Source organism: Ischnura elegans, chromosome 1 (assembly GCF_921293095.1).
Source record: "Ischnura elegans chromosome 1, ioIscEleg1.1, whole genome shotgun sequence".
Classification (NCBI taxonomy): domain Eukaryota; kingdom Metazoa; phylum Arthropoda; class Insecta; order Odonata; family Coenagrionidae; genus Ischnura; species Ischnura elegans.
The window spans coordinates 142,808,346-142,822,804 of record NC_060246.1 but is presented as its reverse complement, the minus strand read 5'-3'; the positions used below and the strand labels follow the sequence as shown (position 1 = coordinate 142,822,804).

General features: G+C 39.8%; 1 protein-coding gene across 4 annotated transcripts in view; it reads left to right on the top strand.

The window, feature by feature from the left end:
- The window catches only part of LOC124171337 (mucin-19), a 98,313-nt gene that overhangs the window by 35,899 nt on the left and 47,955 nt on the right, over positions 1-14,459 (top strand). The window contains exon 1 of one of the 4 annotated variants that reach the window (XM_046550494.1): positions 4,689-5,119. The exons of 1 other annotated variant lie outside the window; for it this stretch is intronic. In XM_046550494.1, coding sequence (XP_046406450.1) covers positions 5,023-5,119 — 97 coding nt within the window. In that variant the 5' untranslated portion in view covers positions 4,689-5,022. Of the gene's footprint in view, positions 1-4,688; positions 5,120-9,526; positions 9,659-14,459 lie in introns of those variants that run through there. 2 more of the 4 variants (XM_046550503.1, XM_046550526.1) reach the window with 2 other exon arrangements.

The following is a 14,459-nucleotide window of genomic DNA, read 5'->3' as shown; positions in this document are numbered from 1 at the left end:
TCGTGGCCACAATGTGTAGCCCGATTGTAAAAATCGTAACATCGCCAAGGAAATTAAAGGACCTAGATGCCGTAGTTTCCTGCGCAGTGGCCGGAAAAGGCAAACCAATGCAGTTATATTGCCTATCCAGAGGAAACTTTTCTCGTGGCAATTTATGTTAAAGTCTCCGCGATTTCTCAGGTTTTGATACAACCTCAATAATTTGGCCGGCCTCGGTGGCGGAGGAGTAAAGTCGTCGCCTGCCAATTCGTAGGCCGCCGGTTCGAATCGCGCCTGGGTAGATGGTCCCTATCCAGGGCATGGATGTTTGTGAAATTCTATTATTAATGTTGAAACACCCGTTGTAAAGGCCGTTCTCAGCTGTTTACGGGGAAGTGGGAAATATTTTTTTTTAACTTTGGGTGGATTACTCTGTTCAATACTTTACTTTGATTCTTTCATTCTCTTCTCTAGTCATCCCCTTGATAATTCTGTTCGAACTACCCTAAAATAGTGTGTTCAGTAAGGTTGAACTGTGTCCTGTAATATTAGAATTGCTCAAATTTCTAAATACCATCCATAAAACTACTTGCTGTTAGGTTTTCTTATTTGAAATGTGCCAAATCATTCAATATTTTTCATCATGAAAAGTTGAACCAGGCATTCGTCAGGAATACCCTGTTGCCTGCTTTTTCCGCAAATGAAAAGCATTGGCAGTCTCTTTATTGCCGACGGAAGCAATATACCCTACGGTCAACCTCACCGGCGCCACAGGCTCCCCGCTATCTTGCGCGTCTGACCGCAGTAGCTTCCTCAGGCTACTCGGCCGGCCTCATGATCATTCCATCGGGAGTTAGCACACCGCATCGCTGTTCCACTGGACTTATTTATAAAATATTAATTATTGATGATTAATTATTCGTTTATGTACACAGCTGCTATGAATTGACGAAAGCTCAGGTGGGTCCTTCACCGTCCGAAGAAGTTTTTAAGCTAAAAACTTAATAAAATACTTTAGTATACTTAATAAACCTTCTATCGCCACAGGCTCCCCGCTATCTTGCGCGTCTGACCGCAGTAGCTTCCTCAGTGGCTATGTGGGAGTCCAAATGCATGCTGCATACTGGTGATTGATCACCCCCTGCCAAACACCCTAGAGGTGGCTCGCAGGGTATTATGTAGATGTAGATGTAGATACAAAGAACAACAATCACTCCGAGAGTCGAGTGAGGTGCTTCGAGAATCCTTCACGGAGTAGAGTGACGAATTATTCTGAAACCATGGTTTTTAACTGCTGAAACCATATTTGAGCGTATCCCTTGGCAGAATATGTCACCATATAAAAGCCATTTTTGCCAAACTATATGGTGAGTGGCGTTAAATATTTTTTAATCTCTAAGCGATCGTGGATGATTGGAATGTCTTATTAATATGTTTCGTTTCTCGCAGAAAGGATAGGGAAGCGGGGAAATTATTTCATTCCGTGATTTACCATGGAGGCGATCTATTTGTTGTTGGTTTTGCCCTGTTTGCATGTGATCTCCTCGCTCGTTTTCGACGCTGGTATTGTTTTTCTTTGCAGCAGAGGTGAAGTTCAGCGGCATTAGTCGGAGTCAATTCGGGTCTTAGAAAATGTTCGGCTATTTGGTGGTAAGATTTTTCAGTCAGGGACGAAACATGGACGAAACTATTTAATTAGCTGGCACGAAAGACTGTCTCCATTTTTATCTCGTTTTGAATGAGTGACTGATAGCTAACCGACGTAGACGGTGGCGTTTATTTCTGTAGCACTGAGTGGTTTTCCGGCGAAATCATATCTGCAATTATATGCGGCTTCCCCTTCCGAGTAGAGAGGAAGGCATTGGCCGTCTCCGCTTAGTCAACGGAAGCGAGCTTTGCTGTGCCCTTCGCGGTACTCGTCCTGCGTCAGAGTTTGCGAGGTGACTTATGTTGCCTGCACCCGTCGTGGTTACGATTCGTGGCTCAAAAACAGATACCACTGAGTAAAATAGCACCCTTAACCTGGTGCATCCTACCTCTCATGGCCTCTATATAGTGTTAGGTGGAAGAGGGGACTTCTTCGTCTCAACCTCACCCGAATAATGGCATTTTATTATTATTATTATATTATATTATATTATTTGAACGATTATGAGTGCGTAGGAAATTAAAATTGTAAGAAATTTATCTACCTAATAACAACATTCAGCTATTAATTTTGAATTGGAGCTTTTTAGTGCCCATATCAATCTTTAACTATCAACGCAGAGGATCCAAAAGAACTCAAAACGTGTGCACTGCAGGGTATTCTTTGGATCGCAATATTGTAACGTCGCGGCGTCGACACCTTAAGTCGCGGGTCGCACGTTTTAAATTGTGGGTTCTTGCCCTTGGTGTCGGGAAGCGGTTAATCACACACAAATGTTTCAAGTTTTTAACCAAAGGTTTATTGCCATTAAAATCACAACTGCCAAATCAATTCAATGAAAATACATAAAGTAATAATGAATTTGTGCGTCCAGAATAGCCAAAATTTAGGATGTTACCAATGTCTCGGGAAGGAGAGGAGCTGCTGGTGATGGCATGGGTGGATAGCGAGGCGCTTCGGTAGAATGGGCCGTACGGCCCGCACTTCGACTCCAACTGACGGCTACATTGTGACTGACCATTGGCGAGTCTACTGGTGACTGAGTAACTGCGTCAAGCAAGTGAGTGTGACAATAGCATCTCCGCCGTGTCATTATATGGGGAAGGTGAAACAAGGATGTTTTCGACAAGTAGGGATAGGAAGAGGAGGGTTTAATCGCTTTTGAAAGTGAAAGATACATATTCCGAGGCATAGTTTGACATAGCTATTCTGAGACGACACACAACAACACATTTATGCATATTTTTGGAAATGGAAATCTTCCATTTTCGGATCACTACAATAGCCTAGTAGGTGGGCTGAATGACTGCTGACCGATTGGTCCTACGTATGGTTTCCGTATGAAGCCTTAGAGCAGACTTAACTGCTCGCAATTAATTCTCACTTTGCGAGGTGATCCAGGGAAAGTAAATTGCCAGGGGAACCCATTTTTGGAGTCGAATGCAGCTATATCCGATTATTGCAGAGCACGTATTATCCGGGCTGTGGATTATTAGTGAAAATCCCCATTGCTTTGAATAATGGCGATGTTGGTGAACTGGAGGACAAAAGAACGGACCGCTAAGATTAAGATGATGCATAAGGGCCCATGAATGTGACATCCTTTATTATAAGGGAAATATACCAAGTTATTATCAGAAGACGAGACAGCTAAGTCGGTCATATCATGGGACATGATGGCCTAATGAAGGCAATCGTCGAAGGAGAGATGGAATAGAAGAGAGGGAAAGGACGGCCTCGAATGAGTTACATGGGACAGGTTATAAAGAATGCGAAAGTGAAAAAATACGTCTTTGAAAAGGCTAGCAGATAGGACTGCGGAATGGAGTGTAGCGTCAAACCAATCATGCAATTGTTGACTTGTGATGACGAGGATGAAACTGTTTGGGGAGATAGTTGAATTGCATGCTATATAGCGACCGGTTTTGGGAGAGCTTGAATGCGCTATCAGCACTGTGGGATGGGCGACGGTATCAATGGGTATATTTGGGTATTCTCGGGAGATTATTTCAGTTGGTTGCACGGTTGGTTGGGAAATAGAACTGATAGTGCTAGTAAGTCGGTGGATCACCCGTGCATCCCGATTTCCCCACTCTTTACGAGTAATTTGCCGAGCAATTAGGGAGTTGACAATACTGGAGGCTCCATCGTGAGTGTTCGTTCTATTTTTCGCGCTCTCTGTCGCTGTAGCAGTGGCGTTGCCAGGACGCGTTGGGGGGAGGGGAGGGGTTACGACCCGGTGGGTCAGGCGGGTGGAACCCCCCTCTGGAGAAAATGTGAACATTTTCGTCTCTAAAAAATCACATTTAGTGCTACTTTGGCACTTCTAATTACAGAATTTATGGGTCGTATGGAGGCTGTTTGCTTGCTAAAAACATATTGCTGAAAGAAAGAATGAATGTATAAACTTTTATTTACACTTTGAGTTTCCCCATAAGAACAAATCCCAAATACAGCAATTTTTGAATAAACAACTAAGTTAAAAAAATATTATATCATACAAATATAATTGGCACCATTTTAATAGTAGTTGGTGGTTGAGAAAAACTGGAGTAGAATATATTTGTTTTATAAATTAATAATTTTCTGCTAAGATTGATTGGTTTGGGTTGGGGTCACGTGCCCTCTGTGCCCCACCCCCTGGCTACGCCACTGTGCTTTGGCAACACTGGCTGCTGAGGAGAGCGGCTCTCTTCCCTCGGACTTTTCAAAACATCTGCTGCCGCTCTTCTGCTCCTCTTCCTTCGTCTTATTCCCGCCGACGACTCCCCGGCGCTCTCTTCCGCGCCTCCCCCACAATAACAACTGGCAACGGTCTCCCGCCAGTCACACTGACTCAACGCACAATCCACCGCACCCACCCTCCGGCCCATAATCCACCCGGCAGACTACCCATCCTCCGAAACACATCCTCACGAACCCCACACCCAACGAACCCACATCCCGTCACCGCTCGCGTCCACACATCCAACCAATCCCCCCCTTGTTTCTATTTACATCTTCCTCCCCCCAGCCCCTCCCTCATCCTCCTAGCCCTCTTCTCCTCTTTCTCCCCCTCCTCCTCCGAAGGGGTTCGTTAGGGAGCCAATCTCCCTCCTCCCTCAGTTTGGACCCTTCGTTCTGAGGGACGTCACGTTGCAACAGTCATAGCGGTCTCCGATACCGAAGGAACTTTTATAAGTGAATCTATCATTTCATTCCTTCGTCGTTGAGGACTTTCGCTTTTCGCTAATCGTCGGATTATCGTCTCTCTCGGCGCGGTTACATAACCGCGCGGACTGTCTTTTTTCGGGTGTGCGACATTCGTTGAGTGAGGTGCACCAGTGGCTATCACCGTGTCCGGTGAGGTCTTATTCCGGCGGGGCGCAGAGGCGGCATCGGTGCGCCCCGCCGCCATGTTGGTCTTCGCCCTTTGCCTCCTCATGAAGATCCTAGAGGTGTCGACGGGTTCGACGGCTGAAGTCGATGCGGGTGACACGGGGACAGGAGAAGGTGAGGAGGGATGATTGTTTTCACCCCAGGGCGTCGGCTCCGATGTCCCATGAGTGGGAGGGAATCGGTGAAGATGACTTTTTGTTCGGATTATATGGAGGGGGGATGGGGAACGGAAGATGGCCGGAAGCGCCATTGAATCATGGGATTGAATCGTTCCACCCTCGACGTCTCTCCGGAGGCGACCAAAATTTTTATGCCAGCATATAATTTTGGGAGGAAATGATGGGTTGATTGGATGTAATGACGGCTTTGTTCTCGTTTTCATCGACATTTTGGGGCGGAGGTGGTGGTTGTTCTCAGGCATTGCCTGTTGATTCTCCGCGACAGCACGCGCGCCACCCGGCGAGAGAGAATTGCGCCATGGGACGCTTATTGGCCTTCCACATCAGCAGCCATTGTTGCCGCCATTATTCTCCTTGATTCAGCATGACTCGTGTCAACGTATTTCTCGCAATTTATGCCTAAAGGTTGACCCAAATAAAACTGCATTTATGAATATTCCTGAAAGACCAATTGTTTACTATTGTGAGGTATCTGTTTTTTGTGTGAATATATTTCTTTTAAGGAGACGGTTGACAAGATGGCGCCTCAAATTTTTTTCTTTACTATATCAGTTATTTTAGCTAATTTTAAGGTGACTAATTAAAGGACATTTATTTTGTGCAAATTTTAGCAATAATAATAAGAACCATTGACATAGAGAATTTTGAGGATGATATGCCGGCGTATCAATCAGTTTGGTAATATTTCGCGGGCAAAATATTATCGTAAATTCTATAAGCCTCTAAATTCTCAAATGGGACAAATTCTGTAGATTCCTTGGAATTCAAATATTATATCAATAATAACAGGAATTCCAAGTGTGTCAATCCAAAAATACGTCAGAGATACGCCCTGCATATACGTCGGTTAAATGAGAGGAAGTCGAACGCTTTTGCCTGAGTTTTTCCTCGGGAAAATAAAAGCAATTTTCGGGTCATGACCGGCGCTAATCATTTCCAATTATCATCTCAGAAATGTCTCTTCCTTCACCAAGGCGTTGTCGGCCAGAATTCTAAAAGGCTTGGTTCAGAAGCCAGTTTCAAATATTTGAGGCAGCACAGCAGATTTTGGATATTGCAAAAATGGTCTTACTTATCATTGATGCTGCCAAGTTTTAATTTCTTTTCACCATTTTTGATGTTTCATTATCTTGTGAAGCTATTTTCTACGGTTGTCCATTTCCCGATAAATAATTAACGTATCAATTACTTGGACCTTAAAATTTTATTTTTATAACTATGCTTGTATATTTTTATACTTTGATGATGCTATAATTACTTGAAAATTTATCTTATAATATTATTTCAAATTCCTACAGTCATAATTAATGTCATCTGCTTACAATTTATTATTCATATTTTTCTTTAGTGCTCAAGATGTGAGCAGTTTGAAAAAAATTTTAAGATAAAATAAAGGGCAAATAATATTTCTTAAGTCTCAAAAGTATTTCATGCATTTCGGTTGGAGGTGGTGTTCTCCATAAATTCAAAGTGCCAGTATTAAAATGTTCTAAAACCCAAATAATTGCATTCATCCCGCACCCAGCATTTTTTCTACATATTTTTCTAAAGCAGCACTTTATGATGGAAGTATAAATGTTTTACGCTCTATTATCGTATCAGGTCCATATCGATGGCTAAGTTCTAACAACACGTATCTCAAAATTTGGCTGGTCTCAGTTAATACTGCTGATAATGTTCATAAACAATAAAATTCAAGCAAAGCAAAAAACAACTCTTTGCTCGCAAATTTATGCTTATTTTCCAGTTTTATGTATTTTTGGTTTTTATTGTCAATTAAAATTATATACAAGTAAAAAAATAAATCATTTTTTTGCTCTCCTGTAAAGTTTCTATCTTTGATATACGTGTTGTTACAACTTAGCCATCGATATATTATTATACACTATTGCTTTGTTATCTTTATTTTATTGCTATTGGTATTCACTTCATTCTCTCTAGTGTTTTCATGGGTCTTTCATTCCGTAGTATTGGTTTTGATCTCATCGGTGGTGACATCAGCGTGTCTGGTAGGCCAATTCACGGCATGCCTTTGTCATCGTCGGAGCCAACTCCGCTTAATTCCTTCAATTGACGCCACATATTAGCGTTCAGATCCGCTGTGCGATCTTTACAGCGCCGCGCCGTTTATATTCGCTTAATCTCCGCATTATATTTCAAATGGACTGAATAAGACAACATTGTAAATATATTCATTGTTTATATAGTTGTTTTAGGGACTGGCTGGGGTAATATGTTTACGTCATTGTGCTAACAATGATCTATGATCCGAGAGAGACCTAAGATTTAATTTGTCTTTAATCATGAATGGTTCATAAATTATTTATGTTTTTATCATTTTTGCTATTATTTAAAGTACATTGACCCCATTTTCCGTGGCACCAAGATTATGGAGGGGCCAATTCCTAATTTACTCGTTAATCTTTGAGCAAACCCTTAGGAAGACAATATGATTATGATTTCTTCTTAGACTTTACATGGTAAATTTGTACGGAAATCAAGATTTGTACATACATCATGTATTTGGGCTCTGTAGCAACGCATATCAGATATCTTCATTAATTTTCCTAAGAGAATTTTCGTTAAGGTCACAAAATTTTTTATTGAGAATGGTGTTACTTTTAATGGCTAAGAATTGTGTTACTTTTAATGGCTACAGCAAAACCATTTTCTTAGGATATGCTATAGGTAAATGTTGAATATAGTTTGAGAATTAATTTATCATTCGATCAGCAACAGTTTTCTATTCAGCATGTCCGCTGTCCCAATGAAGACTTAATTTTCATATTTGGTCGGAAGTTCTGCAATGAAGATAATTATTATTTAAAAACTATTTCAAAATAATTTAATATCATAAGGTAGTTTTTAGCTTACAATATATTAAGCGCAAAGTCTTCCGTTCAAAAATTAAATTTTCCTGTACTAAAAACTTATATTCTGAATACATAGTACCCTTAATTCTTTCACAAGATTTCCAGCGTATCTTTCTGACTAAAATTTCTTTCTCCAGCGATTCATGAGAGACTTAAGAAGGTTTATGCACCTTTTTTTATATAACCTTTCCATAATGAACTAGTCTTGGTATTTTTCCAATGATCCCAAGTTTATGGTGAGGAGACAAACTGGCAAACTTCCATCGAGCGGCAACTGGTGAAGTCAAATTTAATTAACCTGAAGAGCTGTAAAGTCTGTGGTGCTTAAATACTCCAGGGAAATATTTTTACGCAATGTTGCACGTGTATGTACTATGTCTCTGTAATTGCACTTCACTTATATCTTAATTAAACGGAGGAATTTAACCTTTGTCTTCAAAACGTTCGTATACCTATCTGTTTTTTTTATTCTTGCCAATTGTAAGCGAAAGAAGGTTGCTTTTGTAATACCATTTCCGCTGATTTCATTTGTTTCTATTTCTAAATAATATTGATTAAGTTACACTAGCGCCAACTAATGCCATACGGATTTCCGACATTTTAAGTTGTTTAGTGTTATTCACGTCAATTTATTATCTCCTCTCTCTCTCTTGAGTAGCAATGTTAACAGTTTTGATTTATTTATTTTCTAACCTGATTTTTGCGTTATAGGCATATTTTATTACTGATCGATTTCCATTTTTGGAAGAAAATCACCTAGCATTTGGTGAAAATAAATATGTAAGAAAATCTATTTTACTTTTCGGTAAAACGAAAAAATTACTAACTAAAAAGTTTTGCTGGTAACATAAGATTTTTCTGTTTCCGTACCACTCCTCTGTGTAGAAATTTAACCTACCACAATTTTAATTAATGAGCATTTGAGCAAAGACAAATAACATTTAGAACACCTTTCGGACAAATATATTCATAAAAAAATTGAAATGCCAGTGAATAAATATCAACCATCTTTTAAAAAACTGGCTAACCGTTTATCTGGTATGGTAGAACAACCTTTAATAAGCATAGTTCTCTCAGTGAAAATACAAAAGCATGCACCACTGTCATTGATCTTCCCTTCCCGAGAGCGTAGGAGCGACCAATGTTATTGTAAACTCATTGGTTCTCTTGCCCTGGCCTTTGTTTCGAGAGCCTTCTTTCACGTGGCTTGCTGCTGGAAATAAAAAGAAAATAACTCGCCGCTACGCTGCATCGTAGGTAGTGAATCTCTCCGAAAGTGTTTGTACACACAAGCGTAGAAGGGGATCTCTTCTCTGACTCCTTTTTTAAAAAGAAATCTCCCCTGCCGGTAAATCCGAAAATAGGAACCCAGTTAAAGGCAGAGCGTTGGGGGATGGAAGATGATCTTGTGGGGATGAGGGGGTTGTATACCCTGTGAGTCCTCTCGGGGGTTACGCATTCCAAGGCACTGAGGGTTCTCACTCAACCCCACAAGAGTGTCAGAGCCATCGTCGAAGACGCCACTTTTGCCGCTGTCCGTGAATCAACAGAGCTCTCCAGTTGCTTTCCAAGGAGCAAGGGCGTTCTCTTCCTAGACGGGGGTAAGCCCCCTCTTGAACGAGAGGAAATAAGACTAATAAAACTTTTTCTTTTTTTGGTATCACCTTACGAGTGGGTAAAGCTTCGACGACACTTTCCCGCAGGCATCTTGAGAGATTAACGCGCAATTTTATTATCCGTAGGGATTAAAAAGAAAAAGAATCATGTATAGGAAGATGGCGCCCGCGGAGTTTGCCCGACTTGGGAAGACGTCCAGTGCACGATTCTCTGTTTACGACCCTGATTCAAGAGTTGGAAATTGAGTGGTCAGGAGTTTACTCGCTGTGTCTTGAGCTTGCAGTTACGGATAAAGCTTATTATGTGGGTGCAACATTTTCCGCAGAGACGAGCAATGGTTTTGCCAGAGAGATTGTGCTCCCTCTGAGCATAGACCAGCTGTGAAAAGGCATGATTGTTCTTAATAGTAAAAGAAAGTCTACCTCATAATCGTTCTTAAGGTATTTATCTTAGTTTTTGACAGTAAACAGTGATTTAATTTTGAATTCATTAGCACAAATCCTTGAACTGTTTCCGTATCAAGTTGAGAGAATGCAGCGATATATTTTTTGGAAAGAGGTAATGCCAAAATTTATTAAATATACACGCGATTATTTCTCTGGATAAATTGCTGTTTACTGGTTTTTATATCTGCTTCATCTCGTCTTGAAAATGATGCTGTTGATCTTGCTGATTGGTATTGAAAGAAAGCTTTGAACTCGAACTGTTTGGCAGCAACAGATCTAGTGAAATTATACCATGTATTGTTTATCATTCTTAATTGCTTCCTATTTATCGGCAGATATCATTTTGAAAAGTTTCCTGTCAGTATTAGAAGTTACGCCATTATTTTCGTATTAAATTATTATCATTTTCTGGAGGCAAAGTCTTAACTAACTCAGTATATTTCTCATTCCTACTAGTGGCTTGCATGAGTTGTGTTTTTGCCTATAACTGTTTCTACTAACCTCACTACTCGTTAATAATAATCATTCTATTCAACTCACGTGTTTGCCAAATCTCTCATTCTATTGTGTTCCATAGTTTCTCAGCATACCATTTCTCCGCCTTTTGAAAATCAGCAATGCGCATCAAAAAGGAGATGTACGGCTACAGAGCTACATACGCACGAGTTCTTTTTTAGCCATTAAAATTATACATAATCGCAGTGCAAAACATAATGTATATATTGTCGGCTGCTTGTATGTTTTACTTATTTTGCTCATCGGTGTCTTTCATGTTAGAGCTTAAGAAATGCTCCGGATCCTTAGGTATTGATTTCCAAAATTAAATAATGAGGACATGACCCTATCAACCACCCTCAAATTTCTGCTTTACTACGATTGTTATGAAGGGCAAACTGAACCAATTTGGAGATGGCACGCCTTAGCGATTCCAATAAATATAAGAAAAATATTAATATTGTAATTTCATTTGAGCTTTTTTCCAAAATTCAATAACGAATCCTAAAAATATTATAATGACAATTCAAATTTAATTTTCTTAGCGCGCAGAATTATTGAATACTTAAAAAATCGAGAATGCTCTCAATGCTGTTAGTAGAGCGGTAGTGAGTGGAGTTGAAATACATTTATCCTTGTGATGACTTTTGTTAATAGCAATGAGGGTTCAAAAACCGGTCCAGGAGCTAAAAATGAAAAAATCCCTATTTACGACGACATATTGAAGTGTTTCTCATTAACTTCTGTTTCTCAACCTAATAACTGATTTCTTTAATCGCTAAGACTCACTTTCTTGTGCATGAAACTATGGAACTTTTTCTTTCTTTCTATTAAAATACCACCACTTAAAAGGAATCCTTGTTGTACAGATTTAGTTCGGGTTTAGTAAAATATAAGGCTTTGAAATGATTCCTCGCGGCAATAGGTCAGTAAGGCTAATTATGGGTTTTTTTACTCGGTAGTTGCTGGGAATGGGCCATTACCAGTACATTTTCCACCAAATTTCAATCAAATGTAGACTTTGTGACGCAGTTTAGATTTTATCTGATACTATTGCCGTAAGAATACTGAATAATTATCTTCATGCGTCTTGGAAAATCTTATCACATTTGTGGGAAAGCGTACTTACTTTAGAGATAATGCACATATTTTAAGCAGCTTATAAATAATCTCTTTGTCGAATATGCTAAAAGATTATTGTAATGTGAGAAATCTAGTGTGCCTATTTTATTTTCTCAATGATGTGTGCCCATTTCCATTGGAACAAACAAAATAGTAAACTCGGAAAATATTTTTTCCTGTTAAAATTTAAACTTTGAGTTGCCTTGTTCGTATGGCTCGCTGACTGCTTCCGAGATAAATACACTATGCTCACATTTAAGGTGGTAAGGAAACTCACAATCTTCGTGCTACTCCGGGCTCGGCGAGTTAACGCATCCGCCTCGAACAAATCTTACTTATCACCGCATCCAATTAGTTGAATTTACGAATGCTTCAAAGCCACTTACTAGCTTCCTTGAGGTTTTCCAAGGCCTGCTGTAGGCTTAACCATTTTTCTGCAGTCAGAGATGAAGGATATATCGGTAAATATTCTCGTTAACGGTTGCAAATCCTGAGTTCATATTTTATGATACCGAGGGGGAGGAGGGAATGGTCCAGTGGTTAGCGCTTGGGACTACTGATCGAATCTCGGTTGTAGCCTTCGGATACTCCAACCAAAAATCATTTTTGTGTGGGTTGGACCGGGGAAAGGAGCTTGCTCACTGCCCTAAATTTGTAAATTTTTGTACATGTCTGTGGCTTCCCCCGTGAGCTCTACCTCCACCTAAACAGACCAATCTTCAGGCTGAATCACCAAGTGAGATGTTGGTATTCTACGATTGTTTGTGATCTCTCTAAGTAATATGATAGCATACAATTTATTCCTCATCTTTATTCTTCTCGTTATTCTATTATCCCTACCTCTTCTATCGAGGGCTTCGTTTAAACTCTTGTTTTTACCTATTCCCTATCCACGACTTAGCCCAAACTCTCGCCTCAATTTTTCCGCTCGTTGACGAATTATTTTTGCATTCGACAATGAGGATGTTGGTAATAAATAACCTGTAATGTCTGCTTATATTTGCTCTTGGAAGATAGCGGTAGTCTTTCAAAGGCAAATTTTAGGGAAAATCGTGTAAAAAGTATGATTTTTAGTCATCCATGACCTTAATAATTTGCATAAGTTTGAGACCGAAATAATAAAATTTATCCTTCCCGTTTGTCTATCTATTATTTCCGCCATTTTCAATTGTATTTGCCTTGTCCCTGTAGTACATCCGCGACGAAAGTATAATTTTTAATCGGCCATAAAAGCGTGTAAAAAATGTAAATTTTAATCAGCCATGACCTTGTGAATTTTCATAAGGTTGAGTCCGAAAGTGCTGAATTTATCCTTCTCGTTCGTCTATTTCTTGTTTCACTATTTTCCCACTTTCTTTGCCTTGCCCCTGAAGTAAAGTCGCGACGAAAGCAAAAAGTCTCGCACGACCCCCAGCAAAATTACACGAGCGACTGTGTTGAGAGCCCCTCCTGAGCCAAATGCCGGATCTTCGTGCAGACGTAATGTCTCGCCCACGTGATTAGCCCAGTGGGCACCCTCAGCCGTCTGTTGACGCGGGGGACGGTCGTTCGAATTCCGCCACGGGTCTAGGAAGTGCGTGGTCGGTTAACGGTCCACATGGAATGGTGCCAATGTAGGTATTTGACGTCAGTCGCACTACTCATCAAAGTTAAACTTGCGGAAGGTAGCTAGGGTCTCTACGCATCCCCAAAGGTTTACTGCGTTTCCACTTGATGAGCCTTTTCCAATAAAAGCTGGAATAAAAATATGGTTTCGAATATACTTTTATACGACCTGGTGTTTGCTTAGGTAACAGGTCATTCTTTTCCAAATTTATTGGTAATCTTTCAAATGTTGTCTTCAAAACTATAGGTTCATCAATTTAGTGGAAATAAAGAGCCGGGGAAAACCACTTTTCTTTACGGCAGAATGACCAAAACATTTTACTGATCATGATCATCAAACGTTTACAATCCAAAGATTGGTTTGACGCAGCCCTCCTATCAGGTAACCTTATCTTATTTACGCATTTCTTCTCTTTCTCATCCTTAATATCTAGTTCTATGTAACTCATTTAACTTTCAAGTTTATATTTTTCTGTTTTTGCTCCACAACTCGTTCAAAATGATTTAGCTTCCAGTTTTTATTCATCAACCGTTTAGACAGGACGAATAAAGTTAAGTGCCCATTTCGGATGAATTTATTTTTCATACGTGGCCAATAAATTTATTAACAATAGACAAAACAAATTGATGATTACAAATATCATCTCATAACATCAACAAAAATCTTTTTGTGCAGCTATTTTTCGACTACAGTCAGAGGAAGGATTTTTTTTTGCGAAAAACAAATCTTTGAAAGATATAGTTTTAATATTCTGTGTATGTAGACATGTGCGCAAAGTAACTGGCTAACTTATAGTGATCATTTTACACATTTCTTTTCCCCAAACATGTATTTCTCAAGCATATACGAAAGTCATATCTATAATCTACTGTTTATGTAGACCCGCGTACATGGGAGCATCTTACCTATAGTGATCATATCTGCATATTTCTTTTCCCCAAACGCATATTTTCTCGAGAAACACCTATATTACTGGAAAAATTTGACATAATGACTTGCGTGTTAAGGTAGTAATTTGTGTATTCAAGGTATGACTCTTGTTCCGTCTACTGATTATGACAGCAAATGGACACATGCTCAACAGCATAATGAATGATTCACGCAAGATAACAAGGT